This window comes from Vombatus ursinus, unplaced genomic scaffold (genome assembly GCF_900497805.2).
Source record: "Vombatus ursinus unplaced genomic scaffold, bare-nosed wombat genome assembly UNPS02014768.1, whole genome shotgun sequence".
In the NCBI taxonomy this organism is placed as follows: Eukaryota; Metazoa; Chordata; class Mammalia; order Diprotodontia; family Vombatidae; genus Vombatus; species Vombatus ursinus.
In genome coordinates this window covers 19791503-19807271 of record NW_020954546.1, presented here as the reverse complement: position 1 = coordinate 19807271, position 15769 = coordinate 19791503, and the positions used below count along the sequence as shown (strand labels likewise).

At 44.7% G+C, this 15769-nt stretch overlaps 1 protein-coding gene across 3 annotated transcripts in view; it reads right to left on the bottom strand.

Annotated features, from left to right (window-relative positions):
* Positions 1–9538: 9538 nt before the first annotated feature.
* The window catches only part of RABGEF1 (RAB guanine nucleotide exchange factor 1), a 39460-nt gene continuing 33229 nt past the window's right edge, over positions 9539–15769 (bottom strand). For all 3 annotated transcript variants that reach the window (XM_027861458.1, XM_027861460.1, XM_027861459.1), the window contains exons 7-9: positions 14651–14742; positions 13156–13412; positions 9539–11729 (exon numbers count right to left, since the gene is read on the bottom strand). In XM_027861458.1, the coding sequence (XP_027717259.1) occupies positions 11331–11729; positions 13156–13412; positions 14651–14742 (748 nt within the window). In that variant the 3' untranslated portion in view covers positions 9539–11330. The remainder of the gene's footprint in view (positions 11730–13155; positions 13413–14650; positions 14743–15769) is intronic.

Below are 15769 nucleotides of genomic sequence, written 5' to 3'. Positions count from 1 at the left end.
TACAGCCCTGGAAGGGCGGCGCTGTGATTATGCCCATTTTACAGATAAGGAAACTGAGGCGGAAGGTGCCACCGAGCGCCGTAGGAAGAAATTGGAGTCTTGATGGGCCAAGGCCGGGGCTCTTCCCGGCAGCCGAGTGCCAAAGACGGTTGAGTAGTGAAGAGAGAAACCCAGGTGCAAAGTCACTAGCTGTTTGCTGTGTGTTGTTCCTTTATCTTTTTATCCCGGGCTTTTAACAAGCATGGGCTCCTAGAAACGTCACGGATTTCACATTCTTGGAAGAAGAAGACTGCTGCGTGTGGCACATAAATCAGTTACATAATGAGCTCTAAAAAACCAACCGACTCACTAGCTGTGGACCAGTATACAAAACACTTAACCCGCTCCCTGCTCTGGGAAGTGAGGACACCAACAGCGACCACCTCAGAGGCTTGTTTGGAGGAGCAGATGAATTAAGTGGGAAAGGGAAGGAAACAAGCATGCATTAAGCACCTACTGTGTGCCGGGCACTGTCCCAGGCTAGTTGTGAGGCTCAAATGAGACATTTGAGAAGCACGTGGTAACGTGGCTGGCATACACTAGGTGCTTAATGAAAGCTTGTCCCTCTTCCTGGGCAATGCTTTCCCATCCATGCCTTCCCACTGGAGACCTTCCTCTGGCTACCAGCTCTCCGCCCAACAAGTTTGGCTTGTTTGTTTTGTTTTTGTTTTGCTATTTTTGGTGAGGCGATGAGGGTTAAGTGACTTGCCCAGGGTCGCCGGCTAGTTAAGTGTCAAGTGTCTGAGGCTGGATTTGAACTCGGGTCCTCCCGACTCCAAGGCCAGAGCTCTATTCACTGTGCCACCTAGCCGCCCCTGGCTGGTTTGTTTTGGACCAAGCCTGTGATGTCATCGGAGTCCAAAGACAGGTCCTCTACGGCTGGAGATGGGCACCTTCCCTCTGCCCCACCTCCCAAGTGTCTTTTGGACAGATCAGGGAAATTACCTGACTTCCTTTGGGCCCCAACTGAAACCCCACCTTCTACAGGAAGCCTTCCCCAAGGCCTCTTCACTCCAGGGCCTTCCCTCTGTCCATCATTTTCTGCTGATCCTGTGTAGAGCTTGTTTGTGCACTCCATTAGATTGTAAGCTCCTTGAGGGCAGGAACTTTTTTTTTTGGCCTCTTTTTTATATCCAGGCACTTAGCGCAGTGCCTGGCACATAGATGGCCCTTAATAAATGTTTATTGATTGACTGAAGGGAGATCTGCCCCAAGTAGGGGACACATCCTTGAAAAGTGGTCCCGTCCATCCAACTTTAATATGTCCCTTTCCCCCACTAACCCTTCAAGAGATGGCTTTTCTGTGCTGTCCACACCCAGAGAAACTATGGAGTCTGAATGTGGATGGAAGCAGACTATTTGCTCTCCTCTTCCTTTGTTGTTTTGTTTTATTGCTTCATTCTCCAGGTTCCTCCTGTTAGTTCTAATTGTTTTTTACATCATGACTTATGGGAACATATGCTTAACATGAATATATGTAGAGCCTCTATCAGATTGCATGTTGTTCTGGGGAGGGAGGAGGAGAGAGAGAGGGAGAAAGTTTAGAACTCAAAATCTTATAGAAGTGACTGTTGAAAAATAAAAATTAATTAATTAATTATCAAGGAAAAAAAGAACTACGGGATCTGAATGCAGATCAAAGCATATTATTTTCTCTTTTTTTTCTTTCTCATGGTTTTTCCCTTTTGTTCTGATTCTTCTTTCACAACATGATGAATGTGGAAATATGTTTAATATGATTGTACATGTATAACCCATATCAGATTGCACGCCATCTTGGGGGAGGAATTTTAGAACTCAAAATCCTATAAAAATGAACATTGAGGGGCAGCTCGGTGGCATAGTGCATAGAGCACCGGCCCTGGAGTCAGGAAGACTTGAGTTCAAATCTGGTCTCAGACCAGGCACTTGACACTTACTAGCTGTGTGACCCTGGGCAAGTCACTTAACCCCAATTGCCTTGGAAAGAAAAGGGGGGAGTGAGTGAATGTTGAAAACGAAAACTAACTAACTAACTAAATAAATAAATAAATAAATAAAAGAGATGACTCTTCATTTCTAATCAGTTTCCCATCAGCCCCTCCCAGTCTTAGAGAGTAGCCTAGGACCCTGAGGGATTAATGACTTGCCCAGGGTAGTTCAGCCACTAAATAACCGAGCTAGTACTTCCAGAGACCAGCTCTCTCTTTGCTGCACTAAGCTCTCTCTTACTATATGACCTCCTGTTTTTGATTTTTTGCTCTTTTCTTTACATTTCCTACATTCGATTTTTATGATACTTCTTGTGTAGAAGTCATCGCCGGACTTGGAGTCAGGAAGATCATAATAGTTATTCTTACACAGTACCTACTATGTGCCAGGCACTGTGCTAAGCACTTTCTGATTATCTCATTTGGTCCTCACAACAATGGGAGGTAGGTGTTAGAATTATCCCCATTTTACAGAATGAAAGATCTGGGTTTGTCATTTACTAGCTGTGTGACCCAGGACAAGGCTGAGACTCAGTTTCTTTTCCTTTTCTGTCGTGTTAGCCAATCTGATAGGTATGAGGTGGTACCTCAGAGTTGTTTTCATTTGCATTTCTCTAATAGTGATTTAGGGCATTTTTTGATAGGCTTGATTTCCTCTTCTGAAAACTGTCTTTTCATATCCTTTCGCTATTTATCAATTGGGGAACGGTTCACATTTTTACAAATTTGGTTTGATTCCCTATATATTTGAGAAATGAAGCCTTTATTAGGAAAATTTGCTGTTAAAATTTTTCCCAAACTATTTTCCTTCTAATTTTGGCTGCACTCATTTTGTGTGTGCAAAACCTTTTTCATTTCATGTAACCCAAATTATCCATTTTACTTCCCATGACCCTGTCTCTTGTTTGGTCATAAACTGTTCCCTTCTCCATAAATCTGACAGATACATTTTTCCATGCTCCCCTAATTTACGTATGGCATCATCCTTTCTGTCTAAATCCTTTATCCATTTAGATCCTATCTTGGTATATGGTGTGAAATGTTGGTCGGTGCCTAGTTTTCTGTTAAACTGCTTTCCAATTTTCTCAGCAATTTTTGTCAAATGGTGAGTTCTCATCCCAAAAAACTTTGATCTTTGGGTTTGTCAAACCCTAGGTTACTGGGGTCACTTACTAGCTGTGTGAGCCAGGGTAAGTCATTTAACCTTGCTGAGCTCAGTTTCTTTATCTGGACAAGGGGAATAATAGCTCTGATCATACCTACCTTCTAGAGTTGTAAGGATCAAAGGAAATAATATGTATGCAGAGCCTTTTGCAAACCTTAAAGTACTAGACAAATGTTAGCTCTGTTAGGCTTCTTGCTCTTTGGGGTGTCTGCCATTTTGATTCTTTTGAAGAACCTCTTCCACCATCCCTTCACTTACTAAGACCCTTGCCCTACCCCCAGTTACTTTATAAGCCTTTTGTATTTCCTTATATGTGTACATCTTGTTTTCCCTGACAGAGTACAGGATTCTGGAGGACAGAGACTGGGTCTGGTACATAGTAGGTACTTTTCAATTCTTTTGTCTTTGTATCTCCAGCACCTAGAACATGATAGGCATTTAATAAGTATTTGTTGATTGGTTGACTAAAAAGTACCTGTGGTTGACTGGATTGATGGAGAGGTAGGCAAGGGCTCATTCTCCTCAGTTATTGAAGAAGACAGACTCTTTCTACCCCTTTCATTTCCCTCTGACCCTTTAAACATGTTTTGGAGGCTTTGTAGCTTCTTTTATCCAGCTCTCTCTCTCAAAAGAACTTATTTCCTGTTCCCATTCTGACTTCCTTTTTTTTTTTTTTTTTGGCTAGGCAATGGGGTTAAGTGACTTGCCCAGGGTCACACAGCTGGTAAGTGTTATGTGTCTGAGGCCGGATTTGAACTCAGATCCTCCTGACCCCAGGGCCAATGTGCTATCCACTGCACCACTTAGCTGTCCCTCCCAATCTGATTTTCAAAGAGCTCTAGCCATTCTGAATAAGTCTGAAGTCTTGGTCCTCCAAGGAGCTAACCTATATCCCATCCTACCACCTAGGTTTCTTTTGGAGAGAAGAGGGTAAGGTCATGTAAATGTCCTTGAAAAGTTACCCATCAACTATGCCCAAAGGGCTATAAAAATGTGCATACCCTTTGATCCAGCAATGGCACTTCTAGGGCTGTATCCCAAAGAGATCATAAAAATGGGGAAAAGACCCACATGTACAAAAATATTTATAGCAGCTCTTTCTGTGGTGGCAAAGAATTGGAAATTGAGGGGATGCCCATCAGTTGGGGAATGGCTGAACAAGTTGTGGTATATGAATGTAATGGAATACTACTGTGCTATAAGAAATGATAAGCAAGTGGACTTCAGAAAAACCTGGAAAGACTTGTATGGACTGATGCTGAGTGAAGTGAGTAGAACCAGGAGAACATGTACACAGTAACAGCCACATTGTTCGATGACTAACGCTGATAGACTTAGCTCTTCTCAGCAATGCAGGGATCTGAGACAACTCCAAAAGACTCATGATGGAAAATGCTGTCTACATCCAAAGAAAGAACTATGGAGTCTGAATGCAGATGGAAGCAGACTATTTGCTTTTTTTCACTTTTTTAGTTTTGTTTCTTCTTTCTTGTGGTTCCTCCTGTTGGTTCTTGTTCTTCTTTACAACATGACTAACGTGAAAATATGTTTAATAGGAATGCATATGTAGAGCCTATATCAGATTGTGCGACATCTTGGGGAGAAAGGTGGGGAGGGAGGGTAGAAAAGTTTAAAACTCAAAAGCTTATAGAAGTGAATGTTGAAAACTAAAAATAATATTTAAAAAGTTACCCATCAATCCAACTTTATAAGCCCCCCCCCCCACTTACCCATTCATTCAAGAGATGCCTCATCTTCATTTCCAACCAATCTTCTCTGGGCAAGGCTGCCTGGTCACTGTAGTTTTAACTTTCCTTGTTCTGCCAGTTGTTTTGGTCCAGGAAGGTAAGTTAATGATAAACTCCCATCTGAAATGCATTAGCCTAGTTCTGATTTAAAGGGGCATCTGATTTAAAATGTCTACACAAAGTTAAAAAAAATCAGATTTTTTTTGGTGGTCATTTTATTTTTTCCAACCCATGGCGATATACTTCAGGGGGAAGTATGTACAAAGAGAAGGTATTTTTGTAATGGAAACAATCATCTTTTAGATTATGTGTGGGGAGTAGACACAGTAAAACCTAGTAAATTAATTTTACGTAATGATGAAATCAGATTTGATATAGCAGCTTTCATAACTATCCCAGGAGAAAAATTAACAGCCCACATACATTGATGCACTGGACACTGAATTGTCTGTACCTGAAGACCAGCGTTAATCCAAGGACTCAGAGACCATGGTCAAAACTAAGAGCTGAAGTGTGTTTTATGGTGCAGCAAAAAGAACACTAGGTTTTGACTCAGACGTTGCAGGTTCAAATCCTGGCTTGGCTACTAATGACGTCTGTGGCCTCATTTTCTTCCTCTGTAAATGAGAGAGTGGGATTGGATGACCTCTAAGGTCAAAGGTTCTGATGTCCAGTGGCTGGACAACTGCATCCTTCCTGGAATGTTCTCCTGACCCTCTCTAGATCCCACCTCTTTTGAAGGCTAAGCTCAAATCTCACCTCCCTCGGGCAGCTTTCCTGGGCAGTCTGAGCTCTCCCCCAAACTCACAGTATTGTGCAGACCTTTTGCTTAGTAATTAGCCAGCGCTGCCTTGGAACATCTCTCGTTACTGTTTTCTATGATTTCTTGAATGATTTGCATTTCTCACTAGAGTTATCAACTCTAGAGGCCAGAGATTGTCTTCTAGCCTTTTGTAAACCGCCCAGCTCTAGAATTCTAGATCCCGAAGGAATCTTAGAGGTCACTCAACCTAACCCTTTTGATCAATTGAGCTGGAGTTAATGACTGGTCTTACTGGTTCCCACCTTACAAATGAACTTGTCTCAGTTAGAGAAACCTTTTTAAAAACATTTTTTACTGCAGTGAGTGTTGCAGAAGTCAATCAATCAAACAACAAGCATTTATTAAGTGACTACTATATGCCATGAAGTGAGCTGCTGAATGGGGATACGAAGTTTAAAAATGAAATAATCTTTACCTTAAAGAAGTGTACATTCCAAGAGGAGAGATGGATATTTAGATAAGTATACACAAAAGAAATGCCAGGTACTTGGAGGAGGAAGGCACACTTTAGTAGCTTGGGGGCAATCAGGAAAGGCTTCATGTTGGAGGTGACATTGGAAATGAGTTTTGAAGGAAGTAAGGGAGTTTATGAAACAGGTGTGGAAGATTCCCAATAGAGGCACGGGAGATGGCCACTGCAAGGGGACAGAGACAAGAAATGTTGAGTCATGTATCAGAAGCAGCAAAAAGGTCAGTTATGCTGGACCACAGAGGACAGGAAGGAAGGAAACAAGCATTTATTAAGCACCTACCATGTGCCAGGCATTGTGCTAAGCACTTTACAAATACCTCACTTGATCCTCACAACCACCCTGGGAAATAAGTGCTATTATTATCCTTGTTTTACAGTTGAGGAAATTGGGGCAGAAAGAGGTTATGACTTGCTCAGGGTCACAAAACCAGTATCTAAAGCAGGATTGGAACACAGGTCTTCCTAACTCTGGGCCCAGCACTCTATTCACTGGACCACCTATCTGCAGGAAGAGGAATAACAGATAACAAAGTTGGAAAGGTAGATTTGGGCCAGGTTGCTAAGGGCTTTAAAAGCCAGAGGATTTCTACTTGATCCCAAAGGCAATAGGAAGTTATTGTAGTTTTTTGGGTTGGGGAGTGACCTCATCAGATCTGTACTTAAGGAAAATCACTTGAGCATTTCCAGTCCTCCAATGGATTAAAGAGAGGGTGAGACTTGGAACAGGAAAACCACCTAAGAAGCTACCGAAATAGCCCAGGTGAAAGGCAATGAGGCCTGGACAAAGGTGGTGGTGGTTGTTGTGAGTGGGGAGAAGGGGAGAGATGTGAGAAATGTCGTGGAGGGAGAAACAAGATTTTGTAACTGATCAGATACACGGGGCCAAAGGAGAGTGAAGTGTTGAGGGTGATGGTGTGACCCTGGATGGCTGGAAGAATAACCGAAACAGGAAAATCTGGAAGAGGGATAGGTGTTGAGGGAAAGAAGACTGAGTTCAAATTTGGATGGGCTGCATTTGAGATTCCTGAGGAGCACCCAGTTTGCAACGTCCAGTAGGCAGCTGGAGATGTGTGATTAGCGTTCAAGAAAGAGGTTAGGATGGATTTGTAGACCTGGGAAGTCACCTGTGGAAGGTGACAATAAAATCCATGGGAGCTGATGAGAAGGGCACAGAGAGAAAGAAGAGGGCCTAGGACAGAGCCTTGGGGTGCACTAGTAATCAGTGGATTTGACAAGGATGATCATTCGGCAAAGGGGATGCAGGAGTGGTCAGAATGTGTAGAAGAACCAGAGGGCAGTGCCATGAAAACCTAGAGAGAACACAGGAGGAGAGGGCTGGCAAGAGTAGCAAATGCTGTAGATGGATGAAGGCTGAAAAAAAAAAGGCCATCAGATGTGGCAATTAGGAAATCATTGGCAATTTTGGACAGGGCAGTTTCAGTTGAGTGATAAGGTCAAAAGGCAGACTGCAAAGGGTTGGGAGGAGAGAAAGGGATAAGGATGTAGAGGTAAAGTGCATTGGACAGTTTTTTCCTAGGAGGCTGGCCATGAAAGGGAGAAGAAATATAGGCTAATAGCCTTAAGCTATTAAGAATGATAGAGTCCAGTGAGTTTTTTCAAGATGGGGGAAGACCTGAGCAGGTTTGAAGTCAGTAGATAGGGAAAATTAGAGAGGACGTTTAGGGGTGGCGGGTGCAATTTGCTGGAAAAGATTAAAGGGGATGAGACCAAGGGTGCATACAGAGGATCTGGCCGTGGCAAAGAGAAGGTCACTTCATCAAATACTGGAGTAAAGGAGAAGATGGAAGATGATGTATGTAAAGAAATGATGAGGTATAGAGAAGGGGAGAAGAGGGAGCCCATAGCCTCTATTTCCTCAGCAAAGCATGAAGTGAGGACTCAATTCAGAGGGAGGGCATGGGAGGCTTGAAAAGAAAAGATGTCTGGAATTGCTTCTCTGGAGAGCACAACAGAGAATCAATCAGGCAGGAGCAAAAGGATTGCCTTGCTGTCCTGAGAGCTCAGTCAGGACTAAGTAACCTAAATTTGCAGTTGGCTACACCCAGTGTCCACACAACACTGCTCATAGGTCCTAGCCAATGCCCTCAATGCCAATCAGTGCCATCACAGTGGTAGGGTTTTTGTTTGTCTGTTTAATACATATTAAAGGCTGGGTGCCTTTACTTGCTTCTGAAGAGGCTTACCAGTCTCTGGCTGCCCTCCAAATACAGGAAACTAGATTTCTTCTTATTTTATGGGACTTTGGTTAAGGAATGAGAGTTGATTCCTATTGTTTTGGCAACAATGATGGCCTTACTGGGCAACCGCTTTCACAAGTGGATTCCTTTGAAAATACTCTGTACCATAAGAATTGCTGTGAGTCTCCATGCAGAGTGACCACTTTGGGTGGTGTATCTCATACTACAGAACTGATTGCTGCCCCTGTATACACAGTCCCTAAATGCCTTGTCTTTTGAAAAGAGCGTATGAATCACAGGAGTAACGCGCTTTTGTTGGTTACAGATTATACAATCAATCATCATTTATTAAGCACCTACTATGTGCCAGGCACTGCACTAACAGAAACCTATTCAAGGGGCTAGTCTGCAAACTTGCCACCTGCCCCCAAACCAATTTAGTGTCTTGGGGTATTAAGAAAGGCTTCCTGTAAGAGGTGGCACCTGAGCTGAGCCTTGAAAGAAGCTTACGGATTCTTTCTAAGAGGCAAAGATGAGGAAGGAGAGTGTTCCCACCAGGGAGGACAGCTCTGGAGTGGGGAGCCTGTGGTCCTCTGAATGAATCCAAACTTCGAGGAACAAATCCCTTTAATAAAAGAAGGCCGCGTGTAGGTTCCCCACTCCTGCTAGACAAAGGCACGTGGCAAGAGACAGAATCGAGTCAGCCTGGGATGTGGAGCTAGGGAAGGGAATTAACATGAAATAAGCCTAAGAAGGTGAGGCTGAAGCCAGATCAGGAAGAACTTTAAATGCTAACAGAAGGAAATTGTATTTTATCCTAGAGGTCTTTGAGCAGGGGAATGGTCTGGTCCGACTGATGCTATGAGAAGATTATTTTGGCAACTTTATGGAAGATGGATTTGAAAGGGGAGAAAGCAGAACCCAGGAATGCAGTCATGAGGCCGCTGCAATCACAGCAGCGTTCCGCCAATATCCAAGTACAGGGGTGGGTACAAGACAAAAATGTTGGCCGGAACAGAGAGCAGGGGCTCCTCTATCTGACCAAGGACAGGTGTAAGTGACATGGATCCATGTCACAACCCACTTTATTGACAGGCAAGACACTGAAAGAATTCAGCCTTCATGAGAGGACGATGTCCATGTTTTTATTCTACAAAAGCAGTGTACAGCAGTAAGAATCTTTGTACATTTGTGGGAAAGTGAGACTGTGCGTGTACCTGGATTAGCACCTAGAGAATGTGAGGAAATGAACACCCTACAGGAAAAGAAGCCTCCCTGCAAAGAATCATCTGAGTCACACATTAGCTAAAAGCTACTCAGCCACTGAGTTAACTGCTTCATCTACTGGAGCATTTACAGGGACCAGTCCTCGTTGGGACAAGCTGTGCACCCGGGGATGGGGGGGCAGCTTCTACAAGTAGTGGCAGGGGGAACCGACACCTCCCCACAGAAGCCTGAAGTCACTTCAGGGCGCACTTGGGAGTTGTGCTAGTTAGAGAGTCTGTGGGAGAAGAAGGGAGCCTTTGGTAATGATGGTGTGACACGTCATCGCTCCAGAAGGCTGCCTTCGGACAGCGTGGTGGATGTTACAGGTACACAGAAGAGTCCTGCTGCATCTTACTCCGGAGAAGGATTGAGAAGAAGACAGAAGACATTCCATTGGAATACGGCCTCCATCCTGTGGAGGTCTCACAGAGTTTCACAAAACAGCAAAACTGCCAGGCTGAGACACCCAGTGCCTGGAATGTACCATTCGGTGGTCGACGTAGTGGATGACACGGAGGGTGAGGTCTCTGCTTTCTCGTTCATAAAACAAGGAGTGCAGGACAGCCGTCTCGGTCGGTCCATGATAACAATGCCCAGGCCCAAATGACAAGCCTGGCTCAATAAGTGTGACAATGGAAGTGTTCTGTGCAGGTTGAGATCGTGACCACTTCTGCCCTGGGCCAGAGGCACCCTTAACATCTACCGATCTGCGGTACTGCCCCACCCCCGGCCATCCCCGTCCCCACACCATTCACCACTGTAACCCAAGCCCTGGGCCTACTGCCTCCACTCATCAAGGGCCCCGAGCAAAGGAGACTCACACAAAGATGGGCTCGTCTAAAGGGTGGGGCACCAGCATGGTTCAAGGTTTTTGACAGTCTACGTAACAAACAGAGAAATGATGTAAGGTGAAAACAATCCATTCCCCGATAAGGTCCCAGTCCTGGCTGGCAGAATTATAAAGTTAGCACACGCAGCGTGCTACAAAAACAAGCCAGTCTTGGACACCTGGACATCTCAGTTCTGCCAGGCTCACTGAAGAGAGCTGAACAAAAAGTGATCGGTGGGTGTTAAAAAGCCAGACAGTCATCCATCACTTTGCACGAAGAACAGAAACTCACACGTTGCCATGCACAGCAGAAGTACCAATTTTCTTTACATATTTACAGTTCTACATATTTACTCATCAATATATTTTCCATCTTTGTAATTACAAAATAATCTCAAACATGGGGACACAGTAGTACCATTAGGTTCTCTCTTGAACACATGTGACCTTGCCCTAGTCCTCTTACATTTAAAGTAATGATTTAACCAAAACCAAATCATAGTGCATGCCTGGGAGGAAGCAGTAAGAAAAATCTGTTAATGATGCTAGTGTTTCTTAAAAATGACAACGGCTTTGTGTAGAAAAGGCAGGTTCAGTTAAAAAAATACACAAAAGCCTCATAAGAACCTACTTTAATAACTAAAATAAATAGTATTTATTACACATTAACCTGCCCCCCCAACTGTACCTTGAAAAATGTACTTCCTTAACCCTCCTAAGTATGTCCTTCCTTCTCTGCTGGCTTCCAATCAGCAGGAAGTGAGTCGTACAACCTAACTTGGGTCTAGGTCCCAGCCAACACTTCCCGGGTAAAGGGGCATCATCCTGCATAGACCTGCGGCTGCAGAGGCGGGGGCAGTTTGTCATTTTCGACATTCTCTGAGTCAATGGCTGCTAAAGGTTGGCTTGGGGGCTTGAGGTCCAGGGGATATTTCTCCACAATATCCTGAACCTCCTTTGCAATTCCATCAGTCCAGTCGATGAGGTCTTTTTCCAGCTTCTTGGCCTGGCTCATGAGCCTTTCTTGTCGCTCATTCAGCTGAGAGAGGAGATCTAAGTTCTTATACATCTGTCTCACCCCAAGGCAGGCATCGGGAGCCCAGGGCTCAGACTCTTGCTTCTTGGGAGAGGTCTGGCCCGACATGTAGCGATCAAAGTCCTCCTGACTTAAATTCAAGGACTGAGCATCCAGTTTCTCAATGAAAGCCACTGCACAGCACTACAAAAGGAGAGAGAGAGAGAGAGAGTGACCATGGGCCCAAGCAGTGAGTCAGAACCCCCTCTGATGTGGGGTCTTCTCCGTGACAGGAGGGAGGGAGAAGGCTGCAATGAGGAGGCTCCATGATGATAGGAAATGGAAGGGCTAATTCTCTGAAAAATCCTTGCTCGGGATCCAAGAAGTCCTGCTCAGCTCCTCTTTTCCTCAAGAATCTTGGTCCTCTATTCCTAGGAGACTCCCAGCACCAGCCGTAGCCTCTTAACCTCCAAATCCTGCAGAATTCCCTGGTTTTCTCTTCCTTCCCCCAGACTTTAACCCTACAGGGTGAGAACCAAACCTCTGAACCACCACTGTCCATGCATAGATGAGATCTGCCTGTTGTTAGTGGAATGCAATATACATTTTCATTCCCATTTTAAAGAAACTGGCGTAGATGAAACTCAAGAGAAGAAGAGGAGTGATCTGATTCCATTCCAGCCCACTCTCCTTTTGCAGACTGCAGTCCCAAGAGCCAAGGGCTGAGAAGGAAACAGAACTACCTGCTTTGCTAAGGCCAGCTGAGCACAGGACCCCAAGACTGGCGTTTTGGTACATGCCCTGAGGATATGTGGCCCCCAATCCTCCTGCCGCACCTGATTTTCAATCACCTACTACTATGTGTGCTAGTATTATATACACACATATGTATAAAATAACATAATGTATATTATAGATCAGTGCTTCTTAAAACTGTGGGTTGTGACCTCATGGGGAAACACTGAAGGGGTTGCAAATGGAAAAAGTTTAAGAAGCCCTGTTATAGATAATACTGTAATGTTAAAATAAAACAGAGATGGGAACAAATTTAACTGTCCTTCTAAGAATCAGTAATAACCCAAACAATGAGGCTCTCAGTGGGGGAAAACAAGCTCACCTCTTCCTAATTCTCAACTGGGATGTTATTTGGTTTTGTTCTTTAAACAGAATCTCTGCTCAAACTGTCACCTTGAGGAAGAGCATAAAAAAATTAACCCCAATTTTCCCTAAACTGTGGTCCAAGATTTGCCCTACTGTTGTTGGAACACAGCCCCCTCAACTCAAGAAGCATGGCCTAATTTAATGGCTCTATGAAATGGACTGAATGAGGTAGCAATGGGTGAGGCTACCACTACTCTGCACCCTTGCCAACCCTATGGGGACTAAGCATCACCAACCACATTAGCTCTGGCTGAATAGTGGATGAGGAGGTGTAGATGGAGGCGGGGGAAATCTCTATTATTGAGTTAGTGGTAAACTATTGGTCAAGAGAGGCCTGGGTTATGACCTCCCCATAAGAAATGTTGAGGGTTTCCACCCAGCTCATGGGGGTCCTCTGGCGGATCTCTCAACCAGACTAAGTGCCCGACCCAGTCTATAGCACTGAGAGAAACACAAGCCAAACACCTACCAAGTTGGTAAAGTAGTAGCCGTCCTCCCCGGTCATCAATCGGCTTGGATTACAGAAACGAGTGATATACTGGATGTTGGATTGAAGGCGTGGCGGGTTGCCCTTCAGAACAATGTAGATGAGGGTAGGTAAGAAGTCGTCGGCAGATGCTGGCTCATTCTTGGTGATCTTAATAGCATTGAAGATGTGTTTGCTGCATTTGGTGATGCAGGCCAGCTTGTCTCGGGGGACACGCTTGGAATCCATCTCAATAATGTCTACAGAGCAGAAAAGAGGTTGCCTCCAATCAAGAGATTCCCGTAGGATTTACATGTTGTCCCAAGCTCACCCCACTTCAAACAAAACCCAGTGAGTGAAAATCTAGAAAAGTTAGGAGACAATCATTTGCTCTAAAAGAATTAATTGCCAGTTAAAGCTCCTTGTTGTTAAGGAGATTCCTTTAACTAAGGAGCTCTTCTAATGCATCCAATGCTCAGAATCCAAAGCACATGTCCCCCGACAAAAGGGAAGTGGCATCCTGTCCACAGATCAAAGTCAGAAAGTCAGCTGGGCTGCACTCAGGTGTACCAGCCCACATTGTATTGGACAGCTATTCAATTTACATATGCTCCCCTTCCACATAGCTACTACCTAAAGCAAAGTAGTCTACATTTGAGAACAGAATCCAACCACAAAATAAAAATCCTTGTTCAGCAATCAAACCATTCAGATCTAAACTGGCAAAGAGCCCAGTGGAGTAGGTATGTCACTGTGCTGTCTCTAAACACTTAAAATAGAACTTTAAATGTTTTTTTCCTTTTTTCTCCACTATGAACTTAACTTCAACAAACACGAATATTTATTTCAATATGTAACAAACAAAAGAAAAAGAGGCCTTGATGACTTTGGGAAGACTGGTCTGGATTGGTGAACTCGGTGGTGTGAAGCATGGGGTCAGTAGGAAAGCCAGGATCATGGGCTCAATTCCTATGTGGACTTGTTGGCTGCACTTGGAGGGCAATTTCTGCTTTGCTGCCACAAATGGCACCCCCAAAAGGACTGAGAAAGACTGGGATGGCTTATCACAACCGGGAACCGCTACTGCAAAAAGGATGCCATGTGCACATCCTCCTGACAAGAGTGAGAAGCAGCATCTGCTCTCGTGAAGATGACCTTGCTGCAATGTGCATGTCCCCAGGAATACCAGCCCACATTATGTGGGGCAGCTGAGCAGCCTGAGTGCCCTGATCATGGCACCAAGTCGTGAGAGCCCACATTTACCAGGTGTTTAGTTCAATGGACAAGAAAGAAGTGGGGACCTCAGGCACTGAAGACTGAGACTCAGGGGCGTGCCTTCCAATGGTCAGGGACCTCCAGCATATCAGCCTCACCACATTCCAGTCTCGGGCCTCACTCCCCATAAGGAAGAACGTGAATTACTCTAGCCCTACAACAGGAGCCTAAAAAAAATTCCCTCCCTCCCCAACAAGCCAACCCTTAGATCTCTTTCACTGACCTGTAATGGCTTTTACTACCATATCAGAGACTTCTGGGATTTCTTCATTAACAGGGACACAAAGCATTTGTGGAGTAACCCAGTGCAAGGCTCTATAAAAAGAAGAAATTAATAGTAATTTGCCATGCCAATCAAGAAATTTCTTAAGTATCTATGTGGGCAACTGAGCCTGCCAGTTGCTTCAGTTAAGGAAAAGTAAGGGGCTAACCTGTCTAATTAGGAAATCCTGGAACCAAACCCAGAGTCTTGCACAATGTATATGCTCAATAATTATTTGTTATCTGACCAACTGGTATTCCCACCAGGGTACTTAAAATACCAAGTCCACCAACTAAAATAAGAAATGTCAACATGATGAAATGAAATTATCCCAGAGGAGGCTGACAGGTGTGATAACACTGGGATTCTCACAGTTAACTGAAAGAACGCAGGCCCAGCACGCAGAAGACATGGATTCTAAAGCCAGTTCGGCCTCCCCTAGCAGTGTGCCAACATGAGGCACACTCTTGGGACTTTGGGGGCCTGGATTCCTCCCCTCTAAAATGATGAGGCCAGGCCAAACCAGAGGTTCCTCATCTGTTCGGCGCCACGGACTCCCTTCAGCAATCAGTACAGTGAAGCCCGTGGACCTCTTCTCAGAATAATGGTTTGAAATGGGTAAAGTAAAATACATGGGATTACTAAGAAAACCAGCTATACTGGAATGCAATGATCACAGTGCTTCGCAAACAAGTTCACAGATTGTGGACTTGATGGCCTCTCTCCATTTTAAGTTTTCAGGGGGTGTAGTGTAGACCTGACATTAGAGGGAGATTTCTGGGAGTTGGGATTAAGACACTAGAATGGGAGACCAAGACACCTTCCTCCTAGGAGAGTCACTCACTGCATGATTGAGGCAATCCCCAGCCCCAGAAGGATGAGCTGAGGGGCCCCTGCCCCTACCTTTAGACTTCCATCACGGCTGTGATTTTACTTCAGAAGGCCTTCAACATGAAGCTACAAAGGTCTTCCCTCACAGCGAGCCAGGGCAGGGAAAGCACAGCCTCTGCCGCTCGGCACTTTCCCTCTTGACTCGAGGTCATTCTCAGAGCCTCAGTGCCCTCTCCCACCTCAGATTTT